Source organism: Melanerpes formicivorus, unplaced genomic scaffold (assembly GCF_026170545.1).
Source record: "Melanerpes formicivorus ecotype bairdi unplaced genomic scaffold, bMelFor1.0.p_v2 SCAF_7, whole genome shotgun sequence".
NCBI classification, from domain to species: domain Eukaryota; kingdom Metazoa; phylum Chordata; class Aves; order Piciformes; family Picidae; genus Melanerpes; species Melanerpes formicivorus.
The window spans coordinates 21,313,514-21,328,210 of NW_027142359.1; the positions used below are offsets into that span (position 1 = coordinate 21,313,514).

The following is a 14,697-nucleotide window of genomic DNA, read 5'->3' on the forward strand; positions in this document are numbered from 1 at the left end:
GTCCTACAAAACACCAGCCACAGCAGCAAAGCCCAGAGAGCTTCCAGTACCCTCCTATTCTTCATGCTGAAGTGGGAATCTCTGCAAGGGCTTAGAGAAGCCCAGTTTGTCAGTCTGCACTCTCCAGGGGTTCCTACAGAGCCTACCTTGGAAATCCTGCAGTAGCTCAGCAAGTCCACTCAACATGCAAGCTTTGCTCCTGCAAGGGGGTAGTGCCCATTTTTCCCCCAAACAAGACAGGCTGGGCCTTTGCTCAGGGCTTTCAATGGTTTCCTCAAAGAGAGAAACCACTCCTTGTCTTTCATAATGCAGAGACCTGACCAAAACCATCTCCTGCCAGGGATCTGCAGGGAACGAAGCACAACTGTCAGCATCCAAATGATGTGAAATGATTCACAGCTGTCTGAGATGAAAATGCACCAATGTGTGCTTGGTTTCTTTAATCTCACTTAGATGCAGAGTCCTGTGACTCAAGGCATACCTTGGGTCAAGTGCTGCTCTTGGTTGTAGGGTGATGAGGAGAGGCAAAACAACACCTTGGCATTGAGGGTTGATGCTGGTGTTCCACTCATCCCTGAAACAGATCAGGAATACCAAATGCCAGCCTCCAAAACTAAGACACAAGTGGCATGCAGCTCCTCCTTTGACCAGGTTAGAGCCCTGTAGGAGGGTAAAGCCTCCACCTTCTCCTGCCACCATGACTAGACCTGTGCCCTTGGCAAGCTGTAGGGAAGGTGGAAGGGACTGGGTGAGGGCACAGGTGAAGAGAACTCACAATAATTAAAAGACCATCAAGCCAGGATCTTTCAGGTCAAAGTCCCTGTGTTGCAACAGATACAACATGGAGACAGAGAGGGACTGAAGCAGACATTGCCAAAACCTCCCAGAACTAGATGATGGAACACAGCAGTGTGTCCCTGTCCCTGGTTACTAGTGATGGAGACAAAAATTCATGTCACATAGACAAGCAGCAGCTTATTTTTTCCCCCAGGAGTTCCCTTAGGAGCACAGCAAATAACACCCAGACTGCCAACATTTGGTCTCAGCAAGCCCTCCCCTTGAGGTGGATGATGATGATGATGATGACACAGCAGTATGATGCAGCTCTGGTATGTTGGTTTCATGCATGCCTGGGATGGAGCATCCATCCAGACAGCCCTTGGAGGTATACAGGTCCCTCAGGATATGGGTTCCTTGGGTTGGGATTTGGGAGGCTTCTACATGCCCCAGCCATGGCATAAGGATGGATCTGGAGGTGCCCACTAGCTCTTCTTAGGCAGCTCTTCCTGCTCCCTGGTTCCTCTCCTTGCTCTTGCCCATGGCTAAAGCTTGGGGTAGGGTCTTAGGAGGAAAACTGGGACAGCTTAGAGGGCTTTAAAGCAAAAAGCATATCAAGGGAAGGCAGCTGATGGCAAAACCCTTTCACTGCAATTTTCTCCAAGATCCCAGACTATGACTTGGAGCTTATTAAATACTGCATCAGCCTCCTGAAGAGCAGTTTGGCCCCAAAGCACTGAACTGATGTTTCTTTTAAAAGAAACCTTGACAAAGCCATTGCCATCAGATGTAAGCAGCTTTCCTTCCCTCCCCAGCCTGATGGTTTCCACCTCGGAGCAAGGTGGCTGCATGGCTCAAGGAGGGAGGCATTCTAAGCTGTGCTAAGCTGCTTACCTTATTCCAGATCCTCAGCCACACAGATTTAGACTTTTAACTTTTGCTAGGACTTTGCAAAGGTGGAAGCAATAAGCTAAGTTAAAAAGCAGGACTCATCTGAGCAACATCATGGGTCTGCCTGTGGTGTGTGCTGCTCCAAAGAGGGTTGGATCTTCCTGTCCCTTTGCCATATGCTTCTTGGCTCCAGTCAGGTCCCACTTGCTCTGCCCTTGGCTTTGCAGCAAGTTGCTGCTCAAGGCTTGAGGAAAGGGCTGGCCTGTTTCAACAAGCAATGCAGACAGCTGAGGTGTGACAAGAAGGATGTCAGCCCAAAGCCTGAAGTGCTCTGAAACCATCTTCTGTTGTGTGGGCTTCAGACATTCAAGGCTAGGAAAAGGTTTCTGCTCTCTAAATTTTGTTTCCATAAGCATGGCTCCTTCTAATAAAGTAACCAGTTCTGATCTTTGCTTTTCCCCATCTCAAGAGCATCTCAGAAAGCAACTCTCCTGCCTGACCATGAAGCAGAGTCAGAGGAAAACCATCAAGAAGCTCCTGGGTTCTGCCTAGCATACTGTGATGGCTGCAAGAGGTGCCATGGCCAAGGAAAACCAGTTTGTTGGCAATTTTGGACCATCAGTGGGATAAAGATGATGGTGGTGAAACCTGCCAGAGAGGACTCTGTCACTGAGCTACATGGGAAGCTACTGAAGCTAGGTAGTGCCTGAGCTGCATCTACAGCATTCTGAGAGAGCTTCTACCTGTAGAAGACATCTGCTTTTGAGAAGGTACTATCCCCTCCATGGAATATGGAAAGATAAACTCTACAGGACACCAACAGACAGCCCCAGCTGGCACAGGGCTGCTTTAGGAGCTGAGATCCACAGGCTCCCCAATGCAGAGCAGGGCTGGTTTCAGCCTTCCTTGCCCCCAGCCTCTGACAAGAGTGCATTGCAGGAATGGTAAAAGACAAGAATACATAAAAACAGTAAAATGTTTATTTTCTTAGAAAAAAAGAGATTCAAAATGATTGTGATCACACTCCCATTCGTGCTCAGCAAAGCCAAGACTGCAAGCTTAGTCCTCGATTAAGATACCTGTTAAATGAAACTCTTTGCCCTCTTTAAAATACAAACTCCTGCTCCAGCATCACTTCCAGTATTTCAGTGACAACATGCTTTTAATGGATTAACAGCTTCCCAGCTTCTTCTCAGCAGAGAAACAAGGCCTGCCATGGCAAAACACCATCCCCTCTCCAAAGCTTGAAACCACCAGCATTAACAAGCGCTCCGGCCCGACCGCGGACTGACAAGACAGCTTAAGGGTGTTTTCTTAGATGCTTGAATGTTCACTTATGGAAGCTTGGTTTAACACTACCTCATCTGATAGAAAACAGGCCTGAGGCCCCAGTAAAACCAACAACGTCTTTTGGATTAACTTTAAGGGTTTGCTGCGTATCTGGACACAGAAAAAAAGTGAGAAGTTGCAACAAGTTTTAACTAGCAGCAACAAAAACAGTTCCTTACGAGTTCTCAGTAATATTCCTCAGTGGGTCGTTAAGAAACACTGTAACTGAATGGAGCATATAATGTGGAGATGATCTTCTTCTGGTATGTAGTGCTGCTCACTCTAGAAGACTTCCAAAAAGGTCTCAACTGGGTTGTAATCTATTTACACAGTAGTACTCCTGGGGCGAGGGGCAGAGCTGGCACTATGTGACATCCTCCTCTTCTGAACAATAGTCACGACCCTGCAAGGAGAAGAGCCAGACAGTTGGTAAGTCACAGAATGCTGTGGGTTGGAAGGGACCTCCAGAGATCATCCAGTCCAACCCCCCTGCCAGAGCAGGACCATCCAGGGCAGGTACCACAGGAACATGGCCAGGTGTGTTTTGAACGTCTCCAGAGAAGGAGACTCCACAACCTCTCTGGGCAGCCTGCTCCAGTGTTTTGTCACTCTCACAGTGAAAAAGCTTTTCCTTGTGTTCATGTGGGACCTCCTCTGCTCCAGCTTGCACCCACTGGCCTTTGTCCTATCATTGGACATCACTGAACAGAGCCTGGCTCCACCCTCCCAACACTTGCCCATCACCCCTCAGTGTCCTCCTCTTCTCCAAGCTAAAGAGACCCAGCTCCCTCAGACTTTCCTCAGAAGGGAGATGTTCCACTCCCTTCAGCATCTTTGTGGCTCTGTGCTGGACTCTTTCAAGTAGGTCCCTGAGCTGAGCTTTTCAGCACACAAGCCACCCAAGATATTCTGCATGAAACAGGTGCCTGAAATGTAGTACCAAGGCTAGCAGGGCCTGTTGTGACAGGACAAAGGGTGATAGGCTTAAACTCAGATTTATGCTAGATAGAACAAAGACATTTTTGACACTGAGGATGGTGAGACTCTGTCCCAGGCTGCCCAGAGAGTGGTAGATCCCTCATCCCTGGAATCATTCCAGGTCTGGTGGTTTGGGATTCTGAGCAACCTGCTCTCATCCAACCCCCCTGCAGGAGATTTGGACTAGATGGCCTACCAACCCAACCCACCCCAACCCAGTCTGTGATTCTATGAAATCCTGCACCGTTCTCCCCCCATTCTCATGTGCTGGGTGTATCACAAGTGCCTGTATCATAGAGTCATAGAATCATTTAGGTTGGAAAAGACCTTTGAGGTTATTGAGTCCAACCATTAAACCACTGTGTGGAAAATCTCCACTGCCAAGCAAAGGATTGGCAAAGAAGAGAAGGAGAAACATGAGACTCTCAAACCTGCCAAACAAAGTGTAAAAGCTCAACACCATGCTGTAAGCACAAGAGAACAACTCAGTGGTGGGTGAAGCTCTACTCACTGAATGGGTGATGTTCTACTCACTCAAGGAGGCTTACTGAGTTGCCCTGGACATTAAAACTGTCTGGGAAGAAGGTGGGGGGAAGAAAAATGTGAAAAAAAGGAAAGGCAGAGATGTTTCTTGAAGCAGCCCTCTGTTAATTTGGGATGCATGGCTGGAGTACACATCAGGAACAGAGGCTCCAGAATCTCTCTCCAATTAAAATCCCCCTGAGGATGCTGGGATCGCAGAGCTGGCTTTGCTGGAGGGTCCACACCCAGCAATGGTCATCACTTTAACAGCTCTCTGGGGCCCAACACTATCAGTAAAAGGGCTTTCTCAGGATGTTAAACAAAACCACACCCCAGAGACTCATCAGCCCTAATCTCTATTCAGCAGTCAGTGATCCAGAAAGAACAAAAAACCTACACCCCACATTTTTTAAAGGAAGATTTGACTCTGGAAGAAGAACTGCCAAAGTATTTGCAGCAGAGCTCAAATCTATTGGTTTTCTCCATGCCAGGGACCACAATGGACAAAGCCACAAGACTAAGCTGGTGGTGATGAAGCCTTTGTCTGACATGCTGCAGACCTGTGAAATCTGCCGGTGAATGATGACTGAGGCTCAGGACATTGCCAGGAGATTCACTGATGTGGTTCCCTGCCTCCTCCTCCCTTGAGAACTCTGCTGTCCGTCATTCCCCACTCTGCTCTGCACTAGGGCTCAAGTGGACCCAAAACACAAGATCTTGGATTCCCCCCCCCCCCATTCTTCCTGCCATTCCTCTGCTTCTGGATTTGCTCTGTGGCAGCCAAGTGCATTGCTCCTCAAAAGGATGCCAAGAAACCACTTAAAAAACAATGTGCTGGAGAAGCCCTTGCCTCAGCATGGAAATGCCACCTCTCACCCACTGAAAGCGACCTGCTGCCACTAGACACTTGATTTCTGTATTCACACTAGTGAGGATGGACACATGTCAGTGTCTTGAGGTGGATTTCAAGGCCTTGGCCCTCAGTCACCAGTGGGCAGGGAGCTGCCACCATCCCAATCCACCCACCAGCATGCTCCTTCCCACGAGTGTGCCTAGGCAGCAGCAGCATAACCAAAATGGGGAGGAAGAGGGTGAGAATTGCTTGAAATGGCAGGAACACCCATCCCACACCATCCTACAGTGTGACATGAAGCTCTTCCACCTGCTGAGCCCAGCAGAGACCTGCAGCTTTGACCAACCTGCTAATTCAATGCCCAAACTGTGGCAACGCCCAAAGGCAAGATGAGGAGCCCTTTGAGATCACTAAGGTAACCTGGCACTGCCAAGTCCACCGCTAAACCACATCCCTCAGCACCACATCTACACAGCTTTTAAACCCTCAAGGGGTGGTGACTCCACCACTTCCACAGGTAGCCTGTTCAAGGACTTGACAACCCTTTGGGGGAAGAAATTGTTCCTCATGTCCAAACTAAACCTCCCCTAGCATAACTTGAGGCCATCTCTTCTTATCCTATCACTTGTGACTTGACAGGATGGGCCTCCACCTCATTCCAGCCTCCTATCAAAGAGTTGTAGAGAGTGATAAGGTCTCCCCTCAGCCTCCTTTTCTCTGGACTAAAGAACCCCAGTTTCCTCAGCTGCTCCTCACATTTGTCCTCTAGACCCTTCTCTAGACCTGCTCCAGCACCTCAATGTCCTTCTTGGAGTGAGAGGCACAAAACTGGACCTTGTATTCGAGATGTGGCCTCACTAGTGCTAAGTCCAGGGGACAATCACTTCCCTGGTCCTGCTGGTCATACTATCCAATCCCAGATGCTGTTGGCCTTCTTGGCCACCTGGCACACTGCTGGCTCATGTTCATCTGGCTGCCAATCAATACTCCCAGGTTACTTTCTGCTATGCAGTTTCCAACCACTCTGCCCCAGGCTGGAGCATTCATGGGGTTGTTGTGACAGAAGGTGCTTGGCCTTGTTGAACCTCATCCCACTGGCCTTGGCCCATCAATTCAGCCTGTCCAGACCCCTCTGTAGAGTCTTTCTACCCTCAAGCAGATCAACACTCCCTCTCAGGTTAGTGTCATCTGTAAATCTACTGAAGATGCCCTCAATCTCCTCAACCAGATCATGGATAAAGACATTAAAGAGGACTGGCCCCAGCCCTGAGCACATCCCCCTCGCTGCATCTAGAAAGCACAACCCCCCTGGTGCCCCTACCAGGGCAGGCATCATGGCTGAGGGTATCCTGTGAGAGGAACAAAAGGAAACAGAACCTAGCAGGAAAAGCCTTTGCCCCATTGTTGTGGGTGACAGGCCAATAAACAAACCCCACGCAGGCAGAATGCAGAAGCTGTCCCAGTTCAATAGCCCTTTGTGTGGCTGGGGGGGACTTGCTGAGGGAGAGGAGGCAGCTCAGGAGATGCTTCTTCCGCCACGGCTCTGCAGCTTGGCACCAGCACCCTCCCGCCACGGCCCTGGCCAGGAGAGGAGGAAGAGGAGGCCGGCCGGGCCGGGAGAGGGAAATGAGCTGCACCAAGCAGCCCTTTCTTCTGTGAAGGCTGAAAGAGCCTGAGGGACACAGTGGGCCCTTTCAGGGGAGATGGTGGGCACTGGGAAACGTTTAGCAGGCTCTGTGGTGGGAACCCTTTTCATCAAGCTGGTTCTGTTTACAGCGCTCGCAGAAAGGATGGGAAGAAAATGCCGGGAGGCGGCACTGAGCAATTGTATACTGAGCTCCTTCTTGTCCAGCTCTGATTTGGGGAGAGACAAACCAATACAGTCATTAAGAGCAATCCACTTTGCTAATGAGTTGTAGCCTAATCATTCTGCCCCTGCATACGTTTGGGTTAGCAACTCCCCCCGCTCCTGACAGCACTCTTTAAATACAACACAAGGAGCTGCATTGTGCCTTCCCCCCCTGCGCTTCAGCCCAGTTTTACTAACGAGCAGGCTGCTGCTGGCCATCTCTCCCATGACCTCCAACAACAAACTGGTAGTCTCCAAACCAACTCCCAGCACTCAGGTGTGAAGACTGGTACAGAAAACACTGCAAACCCAGTTTGACACCAGTGCTGCAGGTTGAACCAAGCTATCTCTTGACCCAAAGTGACGTCCCCCAGGGCAATGGAAACAGGACGTCCAAGGCTTGGGTTATCCACCCCATGTGAGCATGAGAGGTCACAGCACATCATCTTCTCAATGCTGATCAATAGCTATAGGGTGGGGACCAAGAGGATGGGGTTGGAATCTTTCCAGCAGTGTCCAGTGATAGGGCAAGGGGCAATGGGCACAAACTGGAGCCCCAGAGGTTCCATCTGAAAAGGAGGAAAAAAATTATTTGCTGTGAGGGTGCTGGAGCCCTGGAGCAGGCTGCCCAGAGAGGCTGAATAGTCTCCTCCTCTGAAGTGATTCCAAACCCACCTGGACATTGTGATCCTGGGCAGGCTGCTGTGGGTGCCACCCCTGCTTTAGCAAGGGGGCTGGACTAGATGGTGTCCTGAGCTGTATCAAAAGTACTGTGACCAGCAGGACAAGGGAGGCGATTCTGCCCCTCTACTCTGCTCTCCTGAGACCCCACCTGGACTACTGCATCCAGTTCTGGTACCCCCAGCACAAGAAGGACATGGAAATGCTAGAGTGGGTCCAGAGGAGAAAATGATCAGAGGGCTGGAGAAGCTCCCCTATAGGCACTGGCTGAGAGAGGTGAGACTGTTCAGCTTGCAGAAGAGAAGGCTATGGGGAGACCTTAGAGCAGCCTTCCAGTACCTGAAGGGGGCCTACAGGAAAGATGAGGAGGGACCTTTTATAAGGGCTTGGAGTGATAGGACAAGAGGGAATGGACTGAAGTTTGAGAAGGCTCCTCTGGGATGACTGGCTTGACTCAAGTAGAACCAACATCTAATAGAATCATAGAATTGTTTTGGATGGAAATTACCTTTAAGATCAACAAGTCCAGCTGTTACCTAGCTCCACCAAGCCTGGTGCTAAACCATGTCCCTCAGCAACACAGCTCTGCATTTTTTAAACACCTCCAGGGATGGAGATACAACCACCTCCCTGGGCAGCCTGTTCCAGGGCTTGACAACAACCATTTTGGGGAAGAAATTGTTCCTTGTGTCCAACCTAAACCTCCCTTGGCACAACTTGAGGCCATTTCCTCTTGTCCTGGTACTTGCACTAGGAAGAAGAGACCAACACCCACTCCCCTTCCTCTTCCCCCCCAAATCTCCTTTCAGGGAGTTGTAGAGAGAAACAAGGTCTCCCCATAGCCTTCTTTTCTCCAGACTGAGCAACCCCTGTTTCCTCAGTTGCTCCTCACAAGACTTGTGCTCTAGACCCTTCACCAGCTTTGTTGCCCCTCTCTAGACCTGCTCCAGCACCTCACTGTGGACTGACCACCCCAAAATTGAATCCAGTAGTCAAGGTGTGGCCTCACCAGTACTGGGTAGAGGGGCACAATCACTTCTCTAGTCCTGCTGGTCACACTATTGCTGATACAGACCAGGATGCTGGTGGCCTTCTTAGCCATCTGGGCACACACCATCTCATGTTCAGCCAGAAGCCACCCCACAAGACCTTTTCTGCTGGATGGTTTCCAGCCACTCTGCCCCAAGCCTACAGCACTGCAAGCAGTTGCTGTGACCTGCATGTGAGGCTGATGTTTACATTCCCAGCCAGTTCTACCTCAGCATTCAGTGCTGAGCCTTCATTTCAGTATTCCTTCCTTTCAACAAATCCTATGGACTGAATTTCCATAATGTCCCACAGTTCCATACCTTCAAGTTCAACTTTAGTTCTCCAAGTGGGGAGAGACACTCAGGCAGGGCTAGGAACAGACTGTCTCCCTCCAAATGCCTCACAGTGTTCTGACACTGAATTTTGGTAGCCAGAAGCTCCATGTGCTGGGGTTGACATTCTGGTTTCCACCTTTGGGTGGCATTTGCAGAAGGCAGCTCAGCTCTTCAGGGCAGCCAGGAACACAGGCATGTGCTGGGTACCAACAGGAGCTAGACTTCCTGAGAAACGCTCCAGGTCATTTCATTAAGGCATTTATTGATCTCCAGGATTCATAAACACTTAATCTTTTCAGTCACTAAAACATCAGCCTGTGTTCTTTCCACTTCACACTTGGATTGCAGAGATCTGATGCCAGCTGACCTTCCTGTCCATTTAATCATTTCACTGAGTCCAAAACACTCATTTAATTTTCCTCTCCAACTGGTAGCACCCACATTAGGGTTGTTATTCCTCATTTGTATTAGGTGACCTAACATCCCCTGGGATTTCAGTGCAAATTGAGGGACGTTTTGCTTCTGAGTGCAGTTTCTGCAGACAGAGCCCACAGAGCCAGTGACGGGCAGCTCGTCTCCACTCAAATCCAACACCACTCATGGCCATGGGTATCACGTGGACATTCCAAGATGTTCTGGGACCTTGTCAACCACAGGCAATGCCTCCCCACACTTCTGCAGGCTATTTCAGTGTGAGGTGAGCTGCTTGGTGATATGATTCCTGTAATTGTTCAACTGTCCTCCATTCCCCTGGAGAAGGGACTCAAAATGCTATTCAGGGATCAAACAAAACCCTTCACATATTCCCATCTTGTTGGCACCTACGGTGGTTATCTAGAAAAATAATGTATTCCAGGCAAAGATTAATTAAAAGCCCCATAACTTCTTTTAGGAAGGCTATTTCCTCAGGCACAGGAGGGCCCCAGAGAGTGCAAATCCCACGTTCAGCTGCGCATTAACTCCTGCCAATCCAACCAACTGTCAGCAGCTTGAAATCTCTCTTTGCCAGATAAAACTCTGTATTTCCTCTAAATAGGCAATCTCCTGATCTATAAGATAAATCAGTACAAGAGCCCTGGAGACCACCTGCAATCATCTGAGAGCATGGTCCACAGAGCGAGGAGACACGGTCAACTGCATCACAATGTGGCAGCTGGGGAACAAATGCTATTACTGCTCTGAAACCAATCTCAGAAACCAAACCTAACCTCAGTTCATAATGAGATACTGAAATCTGATGGTCTGCTGTGTAGATAAGAGAGACCTCTGGAAAATCCATTTCACTGGATTTGACTTCCTGGAAGGAGATGATGTCCAGGGAAGGCATCTAAATATTTATAGGATGAATGCATTTATTCAAAGGAGATGCAGCTGTATCATGGATATGTAGAAATTCTACTTCTAAATGCATAGAGGTTAGGTAGAATCTTACTGCTACAGAAATACTCTTTGGGGGAATCTGCACACTCCTCCCCTTTACCTAATATTTTGCTTCCATGAAATGTTATTGTTCAGAGTAGAGTAAGAAATTTGTTGCTTGGGACAAGTAAGAGATTCCCCCACCGTGGCACTTCAACTCCTAAGACCAGGAGTGCCAACAAAAATATCTGCTATTTGGAGTCATCCAAGTAAAAATTTCCCTCCTGCTCTGCAGCCCAAAGTGACAATTAGAGAGTACAAATGACTTCATTCCTATTAGAGAAGCAAATATCAAATATTCACTAAGATACACCACTCCAAAATAGGCAGGCTAAAGAATCATGGAATCACAGAATTGTTTAGGTTGGAAAAGACCTTTAAGATCACCATGTCCAACTGTTAACCCAGTATTGCCAGGTCATCACTAAACCATGTCCCTCAGCACCACATCTGCACAGCTATGAAATTCCCCCAGGGATTGTGACTCCCCCACTGTCCTGGGCAGTCTGTTCTAGGGCTTGACAACACTTTTGGGGAAGAAGCTTTTCCTAATGCCCAACCTTGGCACAACCTGAGACTGTTTCCTCTTGCCTTGTCACCTGTTACTAGGGAGAAGAGACAGATCCCCATCTGGCTCCAACCTCCATTCTGAGAGTTGTAGAGAGCCAGAAGGTCTCCCTTCAGCCTCCATTTCTTCAGACTAAACAACCCCAGTTCATTCAGATGCTCCTCACTTGACCTGTTCTCCAGAACCTTTACCAGTTTCACTGCCCTTCTTCGGACCTGCTCCAGCACCTCAATGTCCTTGTAGTGAGAAGCAGAGTATGTGGGTGAGCAAACATCAAGCTCAAGGTATAGGCAAGGGCTGAGCTGCAGATCCATTTAACTCCTCAAATCTCAGTTTCCCATCTATATCATGATAAAATTATTCACTGCTATCTCAAAAGGTCTCTTCTCAGTTAAGGGACTTCTGGAACACACTGAACACCATCAAGACAATGAGCTACATAAAGAACCATCATTATTTTATGCAGCATAGGTCTTGTCACCCATGCACAAAGCCACACTACCCACAACCTTTGGAGCAAGGAGCTATTTTGAAGAGATTCAGCAACAAATAAGAAGGGTATCCCAGGTGCTAATAGCAGTAAGGTTCCAAATGTCTCTCCCCAGAGATGAAATGAAAAATTAAGTCACTACTGAAGTCATTACTGTAGCCAAGAAGGGGTTGGTCTCTTCTCCCAGGCAACCAGCACCAGAACAAGGGGACACAGTCTCAAGCTGCGCCAGGGGAGGTTTAGACTCGAGGTGAGGAGAAAGTCCTTCACCGAGCGAGTCATTCGTCATCGGAATGGGCTGCCCGGGGAGGTGGTGGAGTCACCATCCCTGGAGGTGTTCAAGAGGGGATTGGATGTGGCACTTGGTGCCATGGTCTAGTCATGGGTCTGTGGTGACAGGTTGGACTCGATGATCCTCGAGGTCTCTTCCAACCTTAGTGATACTGTGATACTGTAAGAACACAAAGCCTTACTTAGCTCTTCTCCTTTACCCAGCAGTCCATGTATCTCCTGAACTTTCAATTTAAAGTGCCATTGATCCCAGACTGATGATATTTTCATGGAACAAAAGTTTCTTTCCAGTACATGCTACAACCTCTTTACCTTTTTGGTCTCCTTTCCACTTAACTATCTAACTAACTGCAGTAAAGGGGGTTGAGGACCAGAGACCCTCCAAGCAGTGGAGAAAGTGGAGCACTGGACGAGTATCTGGCCATCCTCCCCATGGAGCTGGTAAACCTGCACATCCACCTGCTGGGTGGGAGCATACATTTACTTCATTGTGTCTTACCTTTTCAATTTTTTCATCAAGCATTCTGAAGAATTCTTGTTGGCTTTCAGAGATGTGCATGCTGAAAGGCAAAAGCAGAGGTGTCAGTACCAACAGCGTGTCTCCCAGTCCAGGAATTCAGGTCTCAGCTTCCACCACTGAGAAGAATAAATCACTTTATACTTTTGCTTACTGATGGCTATTCTAAAATAATTTTTCTTACATTTTTTTTGTTTGTTTTGTGATTTTTTTTTTGTTTGTTTGTCCACAGAAAAAAATATTATATTTAGTTCTGTATATGCATGCTACACTTGGGATGGTCCTACATGGGTCCTGTACTGGGACCTACAAGCAGGACCTATGTACATCCATAGTATCATAGCATCATAGTATCATTCAGGGTTGGAAGGGACCACAAGGATCATCTAGTTCCAACCCCCCTGCCATGGGCAGGGACACCCCACACTAGATCAGGCTGGCCAGAGCCTCATCCAGCCTGATCTTAAACACCTCCAAGGACGGGGCCTCGACCACCCCCCTGGACAACCCATTCCAGGGTTTCACCACTCTCATGGTGAAGAACCTCCTCCTCACATCTAGCCTGAATCTCCCCACCTCCAGCTTCATTCCATTCCCCCTAGTCCTATCACTACCTGAGATCCTGAGAAGTCCCTCCCCAGCCTTCCTGTAGGCCCCCTTCAGATACTGGAAGGCCACAATTAGGTCACCTTGGAGCCTTCTCTTCTGCAGACTGAACAGCCCCAACTCCTTCAGACTCTCTTCCCTTTTCTAGGCAGGCTGAAGAAACCTCATAGCCCTTGGGCCAGGGAGACCCTCTTCTGAGTCAAGGCAGAAAGTTCTTCAAGACTGCCAAACTCACCACCACAAAATGAGATGCCTGCAGCGTGAGGTTAGTACTTCTCACTAGATCTGCCTGCCCTGCTAAAATGGGGCTCTGCACTCACCCAGAGAGATCTACAAGCCCTGGCTGGTGCTTCCCTCCCAGATGATTGGTCCTTTTGGACCTAGATTATTCACTTCAATTAATTCTGCAGCACCAAGAGTCTAAGGGGCTAGTGACACCATTTTGCACTTGTGAAGAAGGCTGGAAGAAAAACCTTATTTGTTGTCTGCAAAATGCTGGTGATGGCAGAAGACAAAAACGGGTCCTCCCCTAAGGGAACGTGCAAGCTGCAAATACAGGAGGATAAGACACAAGAGGAAGAAGGAGACAAAGCTGAGGATGCATGACAGACAGTATTCAGGGTGTGTCTGCTTTATTCATGCTGGGGGTGGTGAGAACCTCCTTCCGGAAATAACCATATCCCTTTGGGAATGTGAAGCTGGAGCATTCTCTGGACCCGCAGCAGGGAGGAGCACTCAGGCCCATGGGGGCTGGAGAAAAGCATGAGGGGCTTAATGTGGGACAAAAAAAGGTGCAGAAAAGGAAGGGTGAGAGACTGGTGCCAGTGTCAGCAGTGATGCCAGGTGGTTAGAAGGGCAGCTTGTGGAGATTTTCTCCAACAGTAAAAGCTGGATCAGCTTGCTGAATTCCCACCCCAGTCCCCTCTTCCTCGGCATGATCCCTCCAGCTGTAATGAGTTAATACTTCTCCCAAGGGCCCAACAACACGCTGCACTTCCTACAAAGCTCAGCATTCATGCTTCACTTGCTGTCAGGATGAACATATACAATGATTTGCTTATGCTGGACACAAATGAAGGCTCAGTTCAGAAGACAAGGTCTCAGAAGTGGTGTAAAACCCTAAAGCCGGTAATTCAGCACAGGGAACAATTCACCTCTCAGAGGCTGTGTGGGAGTTTCTGTGCCCAGCTGTCTGCCTGTCCCTCAGGTTCCCACCTCCACCTAAGATGGGGAAAAGATGTTTGTTTGGGGCCCCCAACTCTGTCACCTGCATATCCAGGTGTCTTGAAGAGGGGCTTTAGGGCAGAACAGCCCCTTCTGGGTAGGTAAGCACTAGAAAAACATTCCTGCCTGTACAACATCATAGATCTAGCTGCTTAAAATGAAATAATACTGTAGTGACTCAATCCAGCTACAATTTACAAGAAAACTATATGACAGGAGGGAAGACTGGAATATTGTGTTGCTATATACATGGGAAGTCCTGCAGGAGATCCTAAAGGCCTTGCAGGATATGACCTTCAGCAAAGTTTGTGTAACTGCCCTATGACTCCGACAAGCAT

The 14,697-nt window shown here is 48.6% G+C and overlaps 1 protein-coding gene across 1 annotated transcript in view; it reads right to left on the reverse strand.

The window, feature by feature from the left end:
* Positions 1–2,626: 2,626 nt before the first annotated feature.
* CUNH1orf21 (chromosome unknown C1orf21 homolog) overlaps positions 2,627–14,697 on the reverse strand; it is a 139,871-nt gene continuing 127,800 nt past the window's right edge. Inside the window, exons 5-6 of the mRNA XM_068141332.1 lie at positions 12,512–12,572; positions 2,627–3,400 (exon numbers count right to left, since the gene is read on the reverse strand). Of these exons, the coding sequence (XP_067997433.1) occupies positions 3,362–3,400; positions 12,512–12,572 (100 nt within the window). The 3' untranslated portion in view covers positions 2,627–3,361. The remainder of the gene's footprint in view (positions 3,401–12,511; positions 12,573–14,697) is intronic.